Source organism: Thunnus maccoyii, chromosome 14 (genome assembly GCF_910596095.1).
Source record: "Thunnus maccoyii chromosome 14, fThuMac1.1, whole genome shotgun sequence".
Classification (NCBI taxonomy): Eukaryota; Metazoa; Chordata; class Actinopteri; order Scombriformes; family Scombridae; genus Thunnus; species Thunnus maccoyii.
Window position 1 is genome coordinate 19670044 of NC_056546.1, and position 23441 is coordinate 19693484.

The 23441-nt window shown below is 37.4% G+C and overlaps 1 protein-coding gene across 2 annotated transcripts in view; it reads left to right on the forward strand.

Annotated features, from left to right (window-relative positions):
* LOC121911346 (neurexin-1a-like) overlaps window positions 1-23441 on the forward strand; it is a 269413-nt gene that overhangs the window by 15255 nt on the left and 230717 nt on the right. The window contains exons 3-5 of one of the 2 annotated variants that reach the window (XM_042432716.1): window positions 8031-8048; window positions 10090-10119; window positions 11344-11391. In XM_042432716.1, coding sequence (XP_042288650.1) covers window positions 8031-8048; window positions 10090-10119; window positions 11344-11391 — 96 coding nt within the window. The remainder of the gene's footprint in view (window positions 1-8030; window positions 8049-10089; window positions 10120-11343; window positions 11392-23441) is intronic. The other variant, XM_042432717.1, reaches the window with a different exon arrangement.

Here is a 23441-nt window from a genome sequence, read left to right on the forward strand (position 1 = left end):
TGCTGTGAGGCTCTTACATTTCCCCTTACAACGCCTCTGCGACAGGGGATTGTAGAGCAGCCTTCCTGCTACTATTTTTCAAATCTACAACTGTCTAATCGCTGACAATGGACTCAGCAGCTTCTGGTCTTTTTCGTTATTGCAAGTGTTTTTATTATACCCCTTTAATAATTAATAACACTGCACAAAAAGGGGAAATAAAACAAGAGCTCCTATTCTATTAGAGTCATGACTCATACAGTAGAGTTGTGTGTGTGTTTTTGTCAGAGGAGTCCATGTAGAGATGTTACTTTTCTTAAATCATTTACTGGAATGCCCAAAAAGTACAGATAGCAACAGGTAGCAACCCTGTCTCACAGAAATTATATTTATTTATATACTTTCCAACAGCAAATACATTTTCAAAGAAATGTAATACTGCCTGGATTACATTGGTTATCAACATAATGAGAAAATATGAATTAAGGTATCTAACAAGTCACAAAAATGTTGATATTGTATTTCATTTGTTTTCTACCAAAATATCTGATCTTGCAATAGGCTACAATGCCCACTCATAGCTGCAGTAATATAAAAGGAGATCCCCAATTGAAACATTGTCAATAAATTAGTAGACAGTGAGCAGGAGCCTGTCTTTTAATGTATTATTTGTCAGTAATAAATTACAAATTAAAGCTTAAAAATGACACACATTTTCAAGCTGTTACTTTCAGCTGTCAACCTGCAAACATCTCTGCAGCATCTTTAAAGGGGTGCCCAAATATTCCAACATAACTTTTGGCAATGAGGGTTTCAGCTTTTCCACAATGAAACTTAATTGTAGCTGACCTACTTTTTGAAAGCAATGCTGGCATGATAAACTGCTTCAGTTTGAGGCTATTTAAAATGGAATTGAACTGCTTTCATTAGGAAGTGTCAGTTGGCTTAAGAATTCATGAAACTGAGCATTATTTAATATATCACATATTTTCATTTAATTACACTGATAATACGTTTTATATATCATACAACATGCCCTTGTTTGAGTGATACTTTGCACCTCCTAACTGACCAGTCCACCAAATAAGCATAACACTGTGAGGAAAGAGAGAGAGAGAGAGAGAGAGAGAGAGAGAGAGACAAAAAAAAGTTTTCTGAATAATCAATGAAATAGTCCATTATGGATGCACAACATGAATGCACATACATTTTCAGTTAAACGGGGAGGGGGGGCAGTATGATAAAATGCCCTCTAAGCAAGTGGTTCTCAAACGTCTCTAAACTGATGCAAATTAGATCACAGACCCCCATTTGATAAGATTTTGTCCCAGCGTCCCCCGTCTGATAAGATTTTTGCTCTTGGTTGCTTTATTGCAGAAAATGTATGAAACCAAAATAGTCATACATTCATTCATTGTGTTACTTACTGTGTTACTATGGATGGAATTATAGTAAAATAAATGATTCCCCTTTTTGCTGGGGACCACCTGGAACCCCCTAAAGGACCCCATTTTTCGAACCACTGCTCTGAGATGCCCCCACAGTATGATAAAGTGCCCTCTAAGGTGCCCACACAAAGGATAAAACACTGGCGGACCTTGTGCCCGGGGGGTGCCCCCAAGGACAAAAAAATACAGTGAAAGAGCCCTCTAAAGTGCCCCCACGTTATGATAAAGTACTCTCTAAGGTGTCCGCACAAAGGAGAAAACATACCAAAGTTCTGTAGTGACTGTCTAGTTATGGGTAAAAATGAAATGTCCTATAGAGGGCCTCTATATGTGACAATGTGGAATTAAGTGCCCTCATGGGTGCCCTCTCAGTGGAAGAAAGTGTGATAGTGCCCTGTAAAGAACCCCCTGTGAGTGAAGTGCCCTTCCAGTGAAGAGCATGAGATACTTTGCCCTATAAGATGCCCTTATGATGTAGTTATTGGCTGTTATGGTATATATTAATGTATCCCTGGCTGACCATGAAGAAAATAAAGCACCCTTAAAAACATGTAGTAGTTGTTGTAGCTTATATTATTACATTCAGTTGATTTTGGTACAGTACTGCTCCAAGTTTGCTCAGTCACACCCCCCTTAGATTGTCTGGGTCAGTGAAGTCTAAGCTGTAACCTTGATCCTATGACAATTGAGACAGGTCACATAGCAAGGTTCTTTCGCAATTGAAACAAGTGTATGGATTAAATATTTATTAAGAATGCACTACTAATGTATGTAAACTGTATTTTCTGTGTTAGTTTTATATTTAGGGTTGTCCAAAGCTCTAAAACATGCTAAACAATATGCTAGATGGATAGTAGTTAGCTAGCTAGATACATACTTGTCTTTACTAAATATTTGGTACAAACTGGACATCAACCTTGTGATGTAGTAAAATCTTTAAGGAAATCATTAGAGTATTCTTTATTCACATTTTGTTTACAACTCTTTAGCTTGAACTAACTTGCATTGTAGAGAGAGAGATTAGCATTGGGTTACTCTATGATTACAGAATGCCAAGAAGAGACAGGAAATTGAAGACAATATAAAGGGATCTGCAAAATGCAACTAGAGACAGCAAGGGATGAGATGAGAGAGATAAAGTATGCTTGCATTAGCCATTAGCAATTAGAGGGATGACCAGTATAACTTAAACCTCTGCCTAGACCTGTTAAAAAGTTTTTAAAATGTATCCTGTCATGAAATCTGGAAGATAACCCTTTGAGTAACCCTGCTAACAGACAAACAAATGGAGAGGAGTGAAAACAACTTCCTTGGTAGGGGTAAAAATACCTTACTAGTGCAGTTCTAGTGCTGTATGCCAGTGCCTTTACCACCCCAAGGAACTGGAAAGGCATGACAAATGACAGAGCTGCCCAATCTTTCAAGGATGTTTGCCAATTCTATAGCATGGAGGAAGACAGTATTGTCACTGAACTTAAGGTGTTCCACTCTTCCTATGCTCTCCCTATCAGCAATGTCCAATGTATGCTTACAGTATGTGCCTTTATGAGAATGATATGGACACAGTCTGTCCAAATATGACAAAACTCCTCAAAAGAAATGTTACATTGCCAGTGATTACTGCATCAGTTGAGCGCTCATTCTCCAAATTGAAGCAGATCAAGACCCAGCTTAGAAACCAACGTGGAGAACGAAGGCTCTCAGATCTTCTTCTGTTGTCCATTGAGAGGGACACCCCAATTGACCATAATGAGGTCATTAACATTTAAAAAGTCATGGCCAAAAGAATTCTCCTTTTATTTCACCAATCTTGCTTCTCACTTCCCTGATAAGACTGCTCAAAAAAGCTAATTCTCAAAATGTTAATAGGTTCATGATTTTACTACAGATGTGTTTGAGAAATAAACATTTAAAACATTACCGATTCCCTGTGAATTGTATTGCAGAGATGTTTGTTAAATAAATGTTTAAAAAATAAATCCTTTTTAATACAGAGGTATTAAATATTCTGAATCACATTAAAATGTTAAAGGGGACCAATTATGCTCTTTTCCAGCTCTATATTTTAATTCTGGGACTCCTCAAGAGTAGTTCAGCCTCTCCTGCAGTTCAGCCTCTGCCTGAAACAGGCCATTTTAGCTCCTGTCTCTTTAAGGCCCCCTCTCGATGAGTCCACTCTGTTCTGATTGGTTAGTGACTGTGAAGCAGCATCACAGCTGACTTCTGTCTGCTCAGGAAGCTATGTAAACAACCCATTTAACAAACTATAGTAGTAGGATTTCACAAAACTTTAGCAGCAACCCTGCAACCAAGGCTACGGAATGGACAGTCATTTAAGGGCATACGTAATGAGGTAGGAGGGTAGGAAGAGAGGTAAAAAAAACATTTACAAATGAAGATTTCAGAGCAGGTTGAACCCCTGGTTTTTGACGTGCAAGGAGCATTTCTACATACAATAACCTCACTTTTTGGAATTTTGACCATGTTTAACATAGATACCCGACATCATAACAGTATATAAATAACAGAAAACCACAAAAAGCACAATAGGTCACCTTTAATCTTAATTCAGGATGTAGCCTTTTTACCAAACATCCGTTGTTGTTCTCTGCTGATGGGTGCCCATTAAATGTACCAGGTGCCCCTTATATTTTTTTGCCCTTGCCCCTCAGAGAGCCTGAGTCCACTACTGCTTAAAACAGGCTGCTGAAATAATTTTTTTAAACAGAAACCAATTATTAAAAGGCAATTATTGAAACTGTATGATTGCTCATTGTCTTAAAGTTAAGAATTTAAAAAATGTGTCTAGATGTTTCTCTGGTGTGGACCAGGAACCTCTAGAGCATATTAATAAGCAGCATTCTGAATACAGGCTGGGTGGGGGGTTGTTACTTTATTTGAGATGGCATGCAGTTCTTACTCAAACATAGTGTGAAAGCACAAAGCTTCATGATTCTATCTCTGAAATTAATTTTAGGATCCCAATATCACTGCGACAACAGTTGCTTATTTTGTAACAGGAGTGCATACAAAACCTTACATTTTTACCACATTTATACCTCTGTAAATTGGATTCAGTATCATTTACATAAATTCTGACTTTTAGATAGTAAACTACAAAGAGTTTCCATGTTAGAAGAGACCAGCATTATGGCTGTAAACAAAAGGGTTCAAGGTCAGTAGTCATTTAATTTTGGGTGTGTTACTTTCAAGCTAGTTGGGGAGTGCTTGTTAAGGGTTTAAAATATATACCTCATGAATTCTGAATTAATAAATCCAGCTTAAACAATAATAGAGACATAGAAAGTATTCCAATAAACCTAAAGTATTACTCATAACATTAGGAGATGACTGAAGGTTGATTCAAGCAGACAGGATGTTCTAAAAGTGTCAGATGGAAGATGGAAAATGAATTGTATCCATTGCTGGATGTTGTGTCTAGTGGATGTGACACATGCTCTTTTATGTGAAATGTAACGTCACCCATAGTGCACTTCCCTGCTCTACACACGTCTCTTCACCCAACAGCATTCAGACATATTGCAGGACAGACATGGATGTCTTAATGACATTTTGTCGAGCTGGCTGATGGTGGGGAGCGTGGTGTATAATGGTGGATTGAGTGATGGTAGTTTGGCTTTCTACTGACTGTCACTTTGGCATGAATCAGTTGTCACAGTTTTGAGCTCACAGTCGAAGGCGATATGTAGGTTGAGGCTGTGTTGCAGCGTCATGTCTTCAGGAAGAAAAAAAAAAGATTTGTAAATTTATTAATCTTCTTTGATTTTTTTTCTGTTGTTGCACACCAGATGTTTCATTCAGTGAGGCTTCAACTTGAATTTTAATGTAATTATTTTCCACGAGCTGTACACCGTGTGCTGCTGTTCAACCACGATCAGCAGCACAAGATCATCAGAGATGCAGATCGTCTGATAGACAGTTAAGTGCATTTTGGTGTAGTGTTACCAGCACAATAGCACTGGGATCACTTTGTCAAGGGGATTAAATGGATTTACGTCTCTGGATTAGGATGTAACCAGCTGGGTACATTTGTGAAAGAAAGTGTGTGTGTATGTGATAGGGCGCTTGTTTTAATGGTTCCTGTCAGGTGATACTGCTGTTAGAGGAAAGCTTCTTTTCTTCTGAATACTACCAAATGAAACCTCAATTGTGGTCACTAAAGATTGCAGAAGTTGGATCCAAAAGAATTACTTACACCACTGGACACAATTTGCATAAATGGTTGTAGTACAACCCATCTATTATTTTCTTATATACTGTATTTCAGAATTAGAAAATTTCTCTTTCTATCTACTGTGTATCTGTTTCCCCCCTGTTGAGATTTAAGGTGTGTGTTGATCCTTCATTGTTAACACTATGTGTTCAGATCAGATTAAATAAAAGCATAGTAAAGTATAGACTGCATGCCTCCCAAGCTGTACTTAAATATCAGGATAAAATAGGCATTGTACATCTGAATAAGATTTTAATTTGGTTTTGACTACTAGTAATTAGAGGAAGGGAATCACTATAATACAATGTTAATTGTACAATTACCTTATACACAATCTTAAAATATCAAAATAGTGCTCTTAAACATGTCACTCATTTAAATGCAGTGTAATGAATACTACAATGAGATGATTATTAATTATTGTGGTAGAATGTCTAAGTCATTGTCAGTCTTTGGGGTCTTGTTTCTTTTACTTTTCTCTTCTCATGTGGTCACTTTGCAGCTACCAGCTTCATGCTTTGCTTTGTCAGAATGCTTTTTCAGCAGCGTGCTTCTCATCATCAAGCTGAACTTTGTGAACAAAGTGCACTTTCTATTCTCTTTCACAATCTCATTTATCTAGATGTCCAAACATTTGAAATTAGGAATGCAATCCACATGATACATGAATATGCATTTGTGTGTGCAAATTTCATGTTATGTCAATTATAATTATTTTTTTCAAAAACTATAAAACATTACATTTCCCAAATATTCTCCATTCCTGAAGGGCATAGATAAATGAGACACTACTGTAATTGATCATGTGTCATCAACCACTATTACAAAATGTCTATAGACCAAAATTCACAAAATTTAACTAAATTGGTCATGTTAACTTGTCATGCTAACTGAAGCAGTGAACTGTTTTATTGTCTTGTAATTTGTTCACAAAATGATGATTTGGATTGGTTTTGTGCATGGTGTCTGATTTGGAAGGGGAACCAGTGGTGATGGTAAGTTATTTGGTCAAATAACCGCTTGAATCTGGGCAAGAAACCATTTTAAAGAGGTAGGAATTTGTTTTGTAGTGGAAATTAGGCTTTGGTGCCAGTCTGGCCGCATGGTTACAATAACTGAATTGATTTCAGGACCTTTAGACATTGCATGTTAGTGTCTTCATGATTTCAGTTCATTATTGTTTGAGTGAAAAGTCGAAAAAGGTAATCATAAATACCTAGAGACTAATGATCAGTTTGTTCTTATATACCAATATACTGTGTGTACATATATATATGTATATGTATGTATGTATATGTATATATATATATATATATATATATGATGACTGACTGACTATTTTTTGTTCTTTTTTATAGGCAGGTTATGGGCCCTACACATTCATTTAATTGTTTTTGCACGTTTCCAGTCACACCATTTTGTCAAACCAATTTTTTTTTTCCCACTGGTAGCATGATGTTTACCACACCTGTTTGCTTTTACCAACATGTAATTCTTCTCTCAGTCTCCTTTATTCGAGTGACATATTTCACATGGCAGTTTTCCTCACTTCCACAAACCTCACTGTGATTGCCAAAATTAGTGTTAGGGCAATTTCATTTGGAAGGCAATCTCCTTTTTGCATTGCCAATATCGGCTCACTGGTCATTGCTTTCAATACTGTGACAAAATCACCTGAATAGAATTCTAGTAACACTAGACCCCACAGCCCGTTCTGAAACCTCAGAGGCATTGCTTTACCACAGCCAACTCTATTTATTTAGTTTATTTTCTCTTGCAGTGCATTTCACCATATGCAGCTTGTGATGTTTAATGCCTTGCAGCTTCACTTAAGAAAAAAGAAAACAGCTCAGATATTCCATTGAGTCTGTTGAATTAAATAGTTGTTGATACCCAAAGTCCATCATGTTAAAAAACAAACAAACAAACTGCCAAATAAATGAAAGATTTAATGAGTCTAACGCAACATGATGAACCAGCCTCAAGCCTCAAGATGTGCTTTATAGCCCCTCAGCAGCTCATGCCTCATAATCAATACTGGTTCTTCAGTCTTTTAATGTTGATGTTGGTTTTTTCTGCCACCAGCAAATAATTGTTTGGGAGAAATTTATTCTTCAAGGTTATATCAAATATTCAGAAGGGCCAAGCTCATTCAGTTACAACTCTGTCCTGTATTTCAGGTCAGTGCGCGGGCAAAGACAGGAAAAGCCTATGCATAAACCAGCATTTCCTCTGTAGGGGTTACAATAGGTCACTTGCATGTGATGTTTAATGCCTTGCATGGTGACGACATGCAACGGCCAGTATTAGTCTGCATGCTGCTTAATGAATGTCTTCCTCTCTTTCTCTTTGCCTGTCCGTGCTTCCAGAAGACAACTATACCGAAGGTGGGTATATAACTGTGATCACTGGTTTCCATTCTTGCAAAATGTTGTATGCCTTCATATTCTCATGGGCAAGGCTCATCAAATAAATGTAAGCAAATGTTTTAATGTTGGGTAATGGTATTGGTATTATTGAAGTGGTAAGTCTGATTAATCAGGTTTTCATCATTCTTTAATATGGAGCTTTTATGTTCATTTTCAAAAAAAAATATCACAGCCAAAACATAAGCAAATCCCATTTTCTTTCATCATTTAACATTTTTTTAGTATTTGAAGTGAGCAATATTATATTGCTTTGCCTCCTCCTTTTAGAGGGGAAATGAAACGAGATAAATTGCTTCTGTCACACGTAATGTATGAGTGAATCATATACTTCATTGCAATAATTATATATATGACATACTAGTTATTACCTAAATTGTGTCTTTTGTTCAGTTATGAAGGGTATGGACTTAGCTTTGTAACTATATATAACCCATGATTCAACACCTTATTTGATTTGTTGGCCCAGTGGTTCCCAGTGCTGGTCCCCAGGCTTCAAAATCCTGCTGGTTTTCTTTTCCACCAGCCAGTTAACTGCAGATAATTGCATTTACCTATTATATCAGGTGTGAATCGGTGCTTAGTTTGATGGCCTCAATAACAAAAACAGCAGGAAATAGGACATCAGCAATAAAATCAAGACGGACTGTCAACTCCTAGTTAACCAAATCAATCAGTAAGAAATAAATAGCAAAACATTATAAGATCAAATAGGCAACCTAAATTAAAAATCATCTTGAAAGGCTTTGTTGAGAAATACTATAATAAAACTATTCTTAAAAAAGTCTGCCGCATACACAGCCATCATTTTTAGATTGCACTAACCATACAGTACAGTAGGTGCAGAAAAACAGAACAACATCAAGTTAATAAAAAAATCATTATACTGATAAGTTGAATCAGCGCCCCATATTCCATGTTAAGTATACTGAATTATTTTTTACTTGCCACACAATGTAACACATTACGTTACTGTTTAGTCGTGGTGATTGCTACCATAAGCAGATGCTTGGTGAGAGGCAACAGTTTAGGAGGTATGCATTTTTTATGTCATTGAAATATGAGTAATGCCTTGTTGGGAAGTGCTGACATAAAGCCCATAACCATTTCTAGTGAGGCTCTTGACACAGTGCTTTCTACTGGCAAGAAGGTTTAAGGATTCCATCTGTAGCTGAAATCACCCATATTTTCAAACACAGACAGTTTACTGTGGCAGAGAGAAGAGCTAACTAACATAAAGCCCTCAAATTTATTAGTTGGCAGCTAAACTAAAACCTCTTCATATAATAGCAGTTTGCATTGACCAGGAAGCTAACCACCTAGCTGCCAGATATGTTAATATCCAGGTTTTAAGTGTTAAACTGTCACCTGAATGCCTTTTGACTTATTTAAATGAGATGGAGCCACCAGCCAATCAAAGCAGTTAGTATTCATGGTTCATACAATATATTGTTATGAGTCATTTGAGTGCATATTTATTAAACTGGAATGAATGTAATACAATTAAACTGTTAATTTAAGCAATCTGTACTCAAAATGGTGCAACTGCCAGATCAAGTCCATTCATCTTTTATATCTGTATAGTTATCTGAAGTATGATTCAAATGTTTTGTGGATAGGTTGCAATTTTTAAAGGAAAACTGTATTCAGCTATATTTGTATCAGATTTTGCTCCTTCAGAGTTAGGTGGGATGATATTCTTTGCACTTCTCATCTTGGTAAAAAAAAAAAAAAAAAAAAATCAACTTGAATTTTATATTTCTGAATGATGTCTAGTAAGTGACTGATGATGCATTACAACCTTCTTTGGTTGGCTGAATGCTCATCGTGCTAACCCTGTCTGTGCAACCTCCTCTTTCTTTCCGTCCCACTCTTCCCTATCCCAGCACTCCTCGAGTAAACACAGACATCTACTCTAAAAAAAAGATGCCTGCGTGTCAGTGTCACACAGCTTCCCATGATCCCTTGTTCTCTGCTGACTGTGCTCTTGTTTTCTTTTAAGGTCTGGCACACCTGATGATGGGCGACCAAGGTATGACCTCTGTTCCTTTTTCCCGTCATTCCTCCATTGTCCCTCCTGCTCCCATTGTGCTCAGAAATGTGCGTGTCTCTGACTCTTGTGTGATGCTCAGGCTTGAAGCTTCAAATATGGGCTGTCATTTCACTTATTTTGAATGACCTAGTTGATTTTCATTCTCCCACTGAGTTTTTTTTTTTTTTTTCTCCATATGACCCCTTTTTCAGGCTCATTTTGCTTTCTACTCCCCACTCTGCTGGGTAGCTGTGTCATTTCGTTCCATATTTTCTTTCTTTTTAATTATTCACAACTACTGTACATTCTGATGTTTATGATAATGTGGTTAGAAAAAAGGGACATTTACATTAGCATTTTTAGGGTATAATGCATGGTGGTGGAAAATAGCTCAATGACTTTTAAAGATAAATCTCATCTATCCTTACCACTCTAACGCATGTTGCGAGCGTTTGTACAGACGGTCTGTCCTTTCTACCTTCATCTTTTCATTTGTGTGGCTACTGCATATCCTTATCATGCAGCAGAGCAGGGATGTGAAGTATTGCTCTTCTCTTTTCACGTTCCATTGTTAGTCCCATTTGCAGTCACACAATTCCTCTCTTATATTTGCACATATATGTTGCCATCAAGCCTCTTTCTTCTCCTGTCCTCTTGTCCTTTTCCAACTTGACCATGACACTTATCGGTGTCTCCTCTCCTTTTGTCCTCTCTTTTTGTCTGGAATCTGCTTTCTTCATGGAACATTTCATCAAATCTCATAGGTAAAAGTAAAGGTACAACCATTTTAATTATCTGAATTCATTATACTATGGCAGCAGTGTTTGTGGCATTATATACTCATGCTATATGAAGTATATAAAGTCATTGGCATTTATAAAAAATACTCTCTCAACTATTATTGAAAACTTTTCAAGGTAGGTGCCGCTTTCGCTTTGCATTCACACATTTAAGCTGTGACACCTGTTTCTTTTCTGCTTGATGCATGGGAATCATAAATGAGACTCACGTGGGCATATGAACACAATAGCTTCTGTCCTAGTTCCAGTACACCACCACCACCCCAGGGGTAACTACACTCTTTTTGTTCAGATAATGGGTATGGGGTTACAGGTGAGGCTTGATCATAGTGTTGTGGGCCTCGCATCCTGGCTGTGATCCTCACCTCTTCTCCCTTTGGGGTAAGTGGACTTCTGATCTTTGCCATTTGACTCTCCTCCTCAGGGCAGAGAGGGGAAGCTTGGCTTCTAAGGTCCCTACTGAGCATTCAAGGTAAAACTTTGATTCTTTCAAGTTGGTTGATCAAGCAAAGCAAAAATGTAGCAAGTTATCATTAGCTTGCTGAGGTGTGGGGAACTTGAATGTGAATTGGTGTGGTTTACTAATTGGAGATGATTATAATGCAGTATAATTTCAAATTTGTAACACTGAGGCTGTTTACACTTGGTTTTAACATGCTTTTCAGTGATCCGAACACAAGTGGCCAGCCGAGACACATCGCCGTTCACACCTGTGTCTATCATGCATCTCCAAGGTGTCAAGCTGACCTCTTGTGTTCAGATTTCATTACTGCCTACATCACTTCTGCTAGAAGGTCCAATGGTCCTGCGCACAGTTATTACGTCCGTCTGTCGGCAGACAAGCAGCAGATTTGTTTTGCATGGGCTAGCTAAAAAAAGAAAAATGTTTCAAGAACTAATACACATGTAGGGGCTATTCCAACAGATTGGGAGGATTTTGGCGTTGGCACACTGTCACCAAAACAACCACCACATCCTGCATTGATGATGTATTTTCCTGTTACATCCTTGTTCGGGACACATCAGGACACGTTACCATTTACACTACAAAAGATATGTGGTCAGATGTGTTCCAGACCACCTCGGCAAGTGGTTTGAGTGATCGGATCACAATGCATCTTAGTGGTCGTCTACACTTGTATTTAGTGCTGTCCAATTGCGACTCGATTGCCCAAGATGCATTTTAAAACCAAGTGTAAACAGTGTCACTGTGACATTCAGGTGTTCCACTTGTACTCTGAAAAAAAACAACATATTAATTGATTTTGCTTGCTCCTGTTGATGCTTTGACATATATTATGTTATTAGTTTCCTAGTTTTACAAATTCTTGTAAGCAGTTTTGCAACATTTCTATTTCCTTACACCAATAGAAACTATTGTATTATGTTAAATGTTGTCATACTTGTGAAGCATCATCTGAACAGGTAAGTCTCCAAACTGCACTGTGGATGTGAAGTGTGAGACTTTGCTTTCTTCGGTGTGAATAAGAATTGTAGCTACTCAAATGTCAGATATTCAGCTGCTAGCTTTGTTGATATATCCACATATAACATTTAGTGTCATGTGTTTCTTACAAACACACACAAAAACACACACAAAATGATATTATAAGTTGTGTATGTGTCGGATTTGTCATTTTCCATGTTCTAAGGTAAGTGTCACTTCTATAGTCTTACTGGTTGCTTATGGTTCTGCAAATTGATGCATACACATTGGCTTTACACATCCCTGAGAGAGATATCCCTCTAACACGATGAGAATGAAACCTTTACAGTTCATGAATTGTTTAGGTGGAAGGTTTTTCCTTATAGATGAGCATCCTGAATGAGATTCACATGAGGATTTGAACACAAGTCTTAACATTGTGACATACAGCGAATGTAATTCGATATTTCTGACTTTGTATTAGAAAATCACTATTGTAGGTGATACCACAACTGTTAATTTCTTGAAGCTAGCAGGTTTTGAAAAATCCTTGGAGTATCAGAATTGTTATGAGTGACCCAATTATGTTAAAAAAAACAACAACCCAGAAATCACTGTTTTGTGCAGCATTTAGTGTAAATACAACCAGTATGCCAATATGCCAGTTTTCCAACTGCAACAGCATTTTGCAATGTGAAATATAAATAAGTCACACTATGCATTTGTGTAAATATTTTATGCACAAGAATGACAATAAGTACAATAAATCTGGTCATGCTGGCTAAAATGAGCAGTCTATGACTAGTGTCTGTAGGTGTTTGTAGCATACAGTATACGGCTTCATATACGCCCACAGGTTTTTACTACACTAAACCAAACATGCTTACATGTGGCAGAAGGCAAGCCACAGGGAGAGATTGAGACAATGCTGATGAGGCACAAATCTGACATACGTAGCACAGTGCTTCTAATTTGGGCCATGGTTAGTTGTCCCCTGTGTTGTACAGTGTGTAACATACACAGTCCAGTTATGTACTGTGTGGTCACAAACACATATCCCCACTTGAGTATTAAATCTAGGAGTGAGGACACTGCCTGTATTCATTGTCTGCTTTAAGCCTTAGAGAATATTGTGTATTATGTTGGCCCCCCTTAAGGTCCTCTTGTGTCACGTTAACCACTTGTATGGTTTATCCTCTGTTTCATGGACTGCGGTCCTTTGAGAATGGGCTAGTTTATGTGTGCTACTCTTAGCTGGTGTACTGACTGGATTCCTAAAACCTCGTTTCCATCCAGTTCGGGACATACAGTAGGATAAGTCATAATACCGCTGGCACACAAATCACTAGGGTATTTAATTGCTGTCAACACAATGAACTGCCATGTGCAGCTTAAGAGGAACTGGAGGCTGTGCAGACAGGCTTACAGGTACAAATGGGCTATTTCTAAATTAGTATACTTTCTAATGTAATTGCTTTCACTTTCTAAAGATGGAAATTGTCCCTTTTCATTATACCCTGCACATTTTGGGGATTTCTGTGAAGTGGGCAAGCAGATCCCTTTTCTAGCTTGTTTGCTCATGATGTGCTACATTTTACATGTCAAATTAAATGGATGTAAAAAAAAAAAAAAAAAGCACTATTCCTCTTTTTTATAAAACAGAAAGCCAGTACACCACAGCCATCAAGTGGGTGTCACACATGACACACACTGCACATACCTTCAAATAGTAAGTTAGTACTCATACAGCACCAATCAGCTTCACATGCCACAAGTGCTGGTGCCTGCAGGCCTGCAGGTATATTTTTTTATCTTATAATCTTCTGCTAGAGTTGCATGAGCTGACATGGAAATTGAACATCAAATTATCAAACATGACACATTCACAGTCATAGCCATTGTAGTTGTAGGCGATAAGGTGTGGATATTACTCATGTTCTCACATACACCAAATCCACTGAGGATTGTGGGCTTTAACGGTACAAATTCATATGGTTGACATATGAAGAACAACAATTTGTCTGTGTATGTTTTGTAGTGATAAATCTACCTGTGTTGTTTATATGTTTTATGAATAAAACCCAAGGTATATAAGAATCAACACAATTTGCTCTACACATATTTACATACACATATATTTACATACAGTACATTAGCATTAGAAATACAAATAAATCAATAACATGCTTAAGTGCATGTAATATATATTAAAATTCAATGTCCAGGACAAAAAACAATGTTATATAAATCTCTTGTGATAAACAAGTGCTGTTGCTCAGTTTCATTGCTAGTGTCATACAGTATGTGGGTTTTTGAAGTGCCGCCCGTTTACTTCTATATAAAATCTGTGAGATGCTTTTATGTCCAATATTATGCAAACTTTTACCATCTGCATGACTGCAAAGGTCCTAATGAAGCATTATTTCGCCAACGTTTTAACAGCTCCATCATTTGATGCTTAAACTCACACACTTGAAAAAAAATAGCAACACTGACAGGCTGTATGATTTTGCAATATTCTGGGCCTTGTAACCTTTCATCCTGCTATCCAGCTTGCTCTGCTTAAGTTACATATTCTCTGTGACAAGTTTGAAAGGATTACACTTCCCATCATCAGCCATGGCTCGGATATTCCTCATGTATGTCAGTTGTTTCTGAAATGTGCTGCAACTAGGATTTGTATCCAAGTCTCACATTTTACTGGTGAGAATCACATTTAAGTGACTTTGATGTCATCTTACAGCCATTAAAGGAAGATGTTATGGATTTTAAAATGATCAAAGTAACCAAAAAAAATAAAAGTACTTGTTGTAATCCTAGTTCACTGATAAAATGCCAGTGTGCTTCGGAGTGATTTCTTGGCTTCAGTTTCTCCTGACAGCGCTTGCAGCAAACTGCCCTGCAATAGAGGAAATGACTCGGATTCTGAATCGTTTCCATTGTTTGGTGTGGTTTGGCATTGTTACAAGCTGAGAGTGTCAGAACAGCAAGTGAAGAAAATGCGGCAGAGCAGTGCGTTGGTTAAATTTGGGCTCAAGTAAGGGTTCTACATTCCCTCTTCCCTTTATAGCTAGGTTGACAGGTTTGTGAGACGACAGATAGTTTGCCAGCTGTCACATTATTGCAACATACTTGCATATTACATATGTGACTGTACAGGTATATGTCAGTCAGAAGCAGGGACTGTTACAACAAGCAATGGAAAGATTTGTCAAACTATTATTACTGGACATTTGGATCTTACTTATAGGATGGACTTATAGGATAATGGCTTTAACCAAGAGTAGCCCATCTGAGTCACATGGAACCTTTGCAATGAGAACCCAACAAGTTCTTTTAAGTATTGTGGAACGGCATGTCAGAGTGCACCTTGTCAAGACTTGTCTGCTGTTTTTATCCGACAGATAACACAATACCATGTGGTGTGCATTGAATCAACAACAGATGTTGGCTTTGTTGCTTCACATGAAACCTGGAGGACTGTCAGTGAAATCCTTTCAGCTCCATTGACTCCCCCTAAATAACAATTGCTCAGCTCTAATATTAGATATCAAGCATATCTGCTTTCAGTCATTTCTTTTTGAATAAACATGAATATGAGAGGTGAATGGTATGGTCAGAATTAAGAAAGCCTTCACGCCAAGACGCCCTTACTTTAAGTGAGGGTGCCACTGAGTGCTCATTTCTGACTGTGTTGATTCATACATCTCCTAGAGGGCATACTTAGAATTAATAACACCTTACAGTGAGTGGTCGTCTGGACTCCCATTATGTAAAATGTCAGTGGAATTGTTGTTTGAGAAGCTGACTCAGAATTTTCAACAATGAGTCTAGGTCAAAACCAAGTATATGGCTGGACTGTGTATGAAACACTAGAGGGCTTTTAATTTGAAATGATGGATACAGGAAGTTGCGACCCTCAGCTGAGGCAACTGATGAATTTTATTTCATCACTCAGTCACACAGTCAGTCAGTCAGTCAGTCAGTCAGTCAGGGACAGACATTTGCATTTATAGGGCTGGCCCCGCTGTTGCGGTCCAGCCAAAAACTCCATTGAGTTTATCTAGGTCTTGGCATTTGTGTAACATCATCGCTATTTGCTCTGAAAACCCGAACGCAAGAGTCTGACTGAAGCTCATAGTGCATACAAATCAGTTGGTCATTTTTTTACCCATCAGGAATGACTGTGAAAATGTAGTTTATATGTTATGTTTTGGTGGCCAAATGAGCTGAAAAGGTGATTTATGATAAACAACATTCTCTTAAAGACATCCTGTATAAAGCCTCTCTCCTCCAGCAGGCATAGCTTTCCAAATATGACCTGCCTTATATTTCAGTGTTGTGTTGCAATTTCTGTCATAAGCTGTTTTTACATATGAACTCTGGACAATTTCTTGGGTTGCAGTGCATGTGTGAAAGGGGCTATAGTCAAACAGCTCTTTAAAGATTATCTTACTAACACATAAACTTGGGGATGAAAGAAAATGTTTACCATGGCATTATCTTGCAAGTGTCACAGTTTTGCTCAGTTTAAGGTTTTAAGTTATTAAGAAGTCATTTAAACATACCTTTATTTTTGTATGGAGAAGCAAATATTTCTGTTGATGACTGACCTATTTTTCAAAGCTCATCCCTTACTTAAACGTGAATCATTTAACTAAAAGAAGGCAAATATTGAATATCTTTAAATGGCAAAAATTTTATAATGGACCCCCCCACCCACCCACCCAAAAAAAGCATTAAAATACTGACATTACAGTTATATCTGCACTAAACACTCATCAGCTGCAGGCAATGACCCCTCTGGGCTGATACTAAGAAGTGTTTATGTTGCTCTGTCTAAAAGGAATTGGTAGATAACTGCACAAACAATCAAGTATCCACATGTATATGCATCCAGTCAAGTGAATGCCACTGAAATGCTATCAAAACTAATTTCACTCATATAATTACTCATGTTCCCACATAACAGAAGTGTGAAAGAAAATTATGACGGTGAGGTTAAAATGGTGATGAATAACTGCTGTTGTAAGATATGATCATTTGGTTGAACAGGCAGGTGATACTCAAATAGTAGTCTTTGATTAGTGATGCAGTGATCAGATACGTTGATACTGTCTTTGATACTAATTAGAATGGATTAGCCAATCTTAGAAACTTTCCAGAACAATAAAACTGAAATTTTGATTATCCTAGAAAATATTTTGGTGTATAAATATTCCCACTTTAGTGTGATGCTTAATTAGAGCCTCATAACGTGACACATTGAAGAATGTTTACTGTCAGTTTCACACAGTAAGGAGTAAAGATTTTAAATGAAAAATCTGAATAAGTATTGCGAGAAGAAAAGTGGGGTCAGTGCATCCCTGTCTTTAAGACTCTAGCAGAACATCCCTATCATCAGACAGGAACCTTGATATTGGACAATTCTGTAAAATCCTGGATCATGTCCAGTGACAATATTTTTAACGTTCAATACCAACATTTTAAAAATACTTTCTTTCTATAATATCTGTGAATGGCAACTACAGTATGGTGGAGGTTAGGAAAACCATAGTTTATTGTAGAATTGTGAAGGTATGGTTAAGGTAAGGTAACTAAAATAATAGGTTAAGGTTAGAGAAATTATAATTATTTATCTGTAACAGAATACAAACTCACCTCACCCACATGAACTTAGGATGTGATGCCCATCCATCCACCACACTTCCTGCTGAACACTGAACATAAGCATTGGACTTACATCATGACCTCAAATATCCTCTAATTCCCTACATCTAGGCTAAGCTAATGGGAGCATTAAATTATCAACCAACTATATGCAAGAAGCCAGGGCCACCTGTGCAAAGAGAGAAGCCAACGCACAGTGCCAGTTCTAGCGTGGGTGTTGCCCTAGGTGAGATCTGAAAATGCGCCCCTTCCCGCCTCCAAAAAACGAAAAAAAAAAATCACTGTTGGAGTTGGCGTGACTTCCAATAATAAACCTAATATCCAATCCCCTCACATCGTCTCCTCTCATCCAATTTAAACTCTTTTACCCTTAAAAAGCCATAATCTGTTTCATGAGGCAAGAGAGGAGGCCAAGCTGGCTTTTTGGAGAAAACTGCATTTCTTTGGGAGGAAAAAATTTAGCCTACAGTATAATATATTAATATCTGAAATGTTAATCCACTCAACTTCATTGATATACAGCATCCCAAATTTATTGTACAGCATCCCAAATATGTTTTCAAGTCATGATGTTGGATTTAAACTTCAGAGGAGACTTAAACACCTGTTAGTGAGTACATGATGCAAACAATAAGGGCTACATCTAAAAACCTGTTTCCCATATTACTGCTGACTATATACAGTATGTTTATTATCATTAAAACAACACAGCACAATAACTGCTGCTATTAAAGTGGTGAATGAAATTTTTAGGCGCTCGACTGCAAAACATATTGTGCAGCTCATTTTATTGATTTGTCCAAGGCTTTTGACACAGTTGACCATGTTACTTTGGCAGATAGACTATAAAATATTGGCTTATCTGGGCACACTGTAAATTGGCTTTCAAATTACTTGTAAGTTTATGTGTCCAGTTTGCTGGGTCGTCCTCTTCCTTCCTCCCAGTATCAAAAGGCGTGCCCCAGGGTTCCATACTAGGACCACTGCTGTTTACCATATATGTAAATAATCTTTGTGATACTCTTTATTCATGCTATTTTCAAATGGCAAAGAGTTAATATCTAGTCTTCCGAAGATCTCAACAGCTCAAGGGATTGAAATTGAAATGGTCACAACATATAAGTTTACGTATCATTATTTTTTTTAGAAATAAATCTCTCTCTAGACAAGGAAACAATTGATTTCAGCAACTTTTTATTACCTTTATTGGACTACAGGGATCTGCTCTTTATGAATGCACCTGACCAGTGCCTATAAAGAAGTTGGATACTGTATACCATTGTGCTTTACATTTTATTACTGGCTGTGACAATTTTTTACACCACTGCACTCTGTATACTGATGCTAAGTGGCCATATGTCCACAGACTTTCGCATTGGTTGGCTTTTACATATAAATCTCTCCCTGGGCTGGTTCCTCCTTATCTGTGTACATAAATGTGTAAAAACCAAAATCAATATGGCCTGTGCTCTCATGATGTTCTACAGATCTTGGTCCCTAGAGTTAGAACATAATAAGGCAAAAAGCTTTTAAATATGCTGCCCCTTCTTCCTGGAATAATGTACAGAAGGACCAGAAATTGTCAGAACTGATTACTATGGGGGAATTTAAGTCTTAAAGAATCAAGAAAATAATACTCCTGGTTCATGTGATTGCTTGTTTATGCATCATAACTGGATTTTTGTCCTTGACCTTTTATTGCATATTAACTGGATATATCGTTTGTAGTGTGTGACAGCTGTATTTATCTGTTTGTATTGTTTTTGTTCATTGTTGTAACAATGTTATACATAATTTATTTGGATTTTCCAGAGGAAACAGGGTTTGGAGGTAAAATAAGGAAGTCAGCCTATATTAATGATCTCAATGTATAAACTTAAATCTGCATGGAACACCTCATACAAAAGCACAGCAGGTCAATTAACATGAGGTCCTGTTGTGTTGGAAGATTTAAATAATTAACAAAGGTACCCACCGTGTGTACATACTGCTCTTCAGTACCCTAGTGCCCCTAGCATTTGCCTGTACTCCCTAAGCCAGCAGCCAACTCTGTCAATACTTGTCGAAGCATCACTTTTGATCTTTTCATGTCATGGAACTCTTTCTTTTTTTATTGAGACATAATATATACAACATATAGCATATACGGACATATATACATGTACTCTCACGTATCTTGGGGTCATGGAATATGGCCAAAGCTCCCCCAGGCTGCCAGTCTACACACACCATGGGACTGACATGTCCCAAAGACTGAAGAATCAATCTAATTTCCCCAAAAGAAATATCATAACATATACACATATACAGTACATACACACAACCACATACATCCAAACAGAAATGTAATACATAATAATACACAAACTCATGCTTACGTACACACATACACACATACACACATACACACACACATACACAAATGTAGATGCGTTAAATCAAAATATCTACTGAGGCAAGTGAAGAACAAATAAACAAAGAGAAAAAAAGAAAAGAAATAAATAGATAAATAATATCTATAGTCATAATGGTTGTAATAATAATAAAATATATAATTAGATAGTATATATATAGATAAATAAGTCGTCATCAGTGTAATGAGGTCCAGACTGGGCTAAGATAGGTCCACCAGGCACAGGGCCGGCTGGGGGAGGGGAGGCAAACGGGCACCACCTAGGCCACAACTCTCCACAGCAAAGTATAGCATGTTAGTTATATTGAGATATTTTGTTTTGTTGTGTTTTTTGTCTTTTATTTCCATCCTTCCCCAAGGCTTAGTTGTTCCCATCGCTTTAGTAATTTCAGATTTTGTAGTTTTCTTTTAGATGTTAATTTTTATTTTTAATCTTTGCAGTGGAACTCTTACTTAAATAAGAAACTTGGATATGTAAATATTACAACAAAGTAGAAAAAATTGCTTTGATTTATGTTTGCGATATTCACTCAGGAATATCGAGGTAGCAACTTTATTGTCCACATTATGGCAAATTGTCTTATGGAATTCACAGATTTCTTTGCACTCACAGCTTACTTACTACATACTAATTTACCTTTTTTATGCCTGCACTGCCCAGCTTACTTGCTCTGTATACCACCCCAGGGCCATCAGTGATTGTTACAAACAAGGTAATTGCACTTGATGGGTCACAGAGGCAGTTTTCACTGCAACAGAGATGAGGAAACAGACTCTTTTGCAGTACAGAGTAAAAAGGCCTGTAATTGCCTGGAGTGAGATTTGTGTATCTTGACATGGCAGATTGGCAAGACTGCACTAAAGCTCCACAGATTAGTACATTACCACAGATTCTGCTCCTGAGGGGGAGGCAGGAAGACACACAGAGAGAGTGAAGGACTTAAAGCAGACAGAGAGAGGCATTTAAAGAATGAGCACAAGGAAATGGGCAGAGAAAGAGAGAGGGGTACTTTGTGGAAAGAGAAGCATGATAAAGTGGGATTATAAAACAGAGGCATGCGATTATAATAGACACTGAGGGAAAATAGTGATGAAGTGAAAGACGAAAAAACACAGACTGTTGCCTGAAGTTAAATGAGAATGTTTTATTTTTGAAGAAAATTAAGTTTATTTGTTTCGAGCAAACATTTATTTTCATATATCAGACCTGCCTGCCTGGCTCCCTGATAGACATGTTTTGCCTCTTGTGCCAGTCTCAGCTTCATCGTCAGCATCCTCAATCAGATTGTAGCATCCCTTCACATCTCTGAGCTGTCATGACAGACAGTTTTTCTGAAGTCGGAGGCAGGTTTCAACACAATTTCTTTTGTCTTCTGTAGATCATCCATGATAATAAAATCCAAGAGCAAACTTTGGATTAATAGTTATCAATTCCTTTTCCAAAGAATATTTATTATAAAAGATGACAGGTGTATAATTTTTCCCAACCTAAAGAAAGGGCGAAGGAGAATGTAGAATAAAAAGGTTGGATCAATACGAACAAGGCTCATCTGGCTCGTGGAAGGAGATCTGCTCCAGATCAATACTGTTGGTCGATGCCAGTGAGAGACTGCAGTGATGAAAAACTCTATTTCTTGGCCCACAGAAGGGAGTGGATGAATCTTAGCAGAAAATAGATAAAAGGGAGATACCTATACCTCATCCGTTCGCTGTGAAATGCATCCTTTGCATGTTGGTTTGTTTAGTTATATTTCAGCTTTTAGATCATGGATTATGGCCATTTTACTGGCTTCCACTGATGGAATTCTGCCAGGTGTTGTGATGATTCACCGTATAGGGTATGAAATCACATTTATCCTTTCAGCGTGTATTATAAAATGAAATAAAATGTACACAATACATGTTTATAGAGCGACGTATAGTGCTGTAGCGCTGCTTTGTGTGGGTGATTTATGAGAGCAAGCCAGTGGCTTAGCTACCTTTGAAGAGATTGTGATTTCCTCCATCTTTAATGGTTCATTCATCTTCTCCCATTATAATATCTGCAATATGTTACTTTCCAGACATGTTGGAGAAAAGGGATACAGTGTGATTAATTTATATGGAATCACTCACATTCCAATACATATTCATTTCACCTCCCCACAACTGTTTCCTCTCTCTTGCCCTCTCGTTGTGGCATTATACTGTTCCACATGAGGAGAAATAATGGTTAATACTGTAGTGACAAATGTGTGTTTCACGATACACAAATAAGATCAAGATTAAATGATGATTTTTAAATAAATTATGGTCATCATAAGTGCATTTATCTGTCCAATAATGAATACCACCCAAGTTGAATAAATGTCAGTTTTACAAACATGGAACTCATCTTAAATCGATGTCATGTATTCCACATAGACTGTATATTTTCAAGTTAGAACCGCACCGGCCTCGTTATTTTTCGTGGCCTTGACTTCGGTGTAGCTTTCACATCCACTTCATAATCTTCAGAGTTGAAGTGTTGGCTACATTCACGGATGTTGTCATATTTAGGTTGAAAACAATCTCTAAAAAAGTCACAAATGAAAAAAACACTAAAACCGATAATGTCGCGGAAAGTGACCTAAATGTTACTGTGATCTCTTTTAGTACTGGCAGGTAGTGGGTGTGACCATGTGACACAGAGTCTGTCCCATGAAAGGAAGTTGTCCAATTGCATCATGGGAAGTGTCTGTCTCTCATTCAAAACTAAATTGCTGGAATTGTCCTTTGAAGTCGCATTTGAAAGGCTTCTTGTGCATATAAATGTCTGAAAACACTTTCTGGGTTTTTTTTGCATTTATTCACAGATGACACATATGGATTTGTTTATATGTTTTTAGACTTATAATATCTTCTTATAACTCCACTTAGACTAATAGCTTTTAAGCACATCCATGTGGATTTACCCAGTGGGAGAGTGGCACACACATAAAAGCAACGTGCATTTTGGATCGAAGGATGTTAGAAGGGTCTCCAAACATAACTA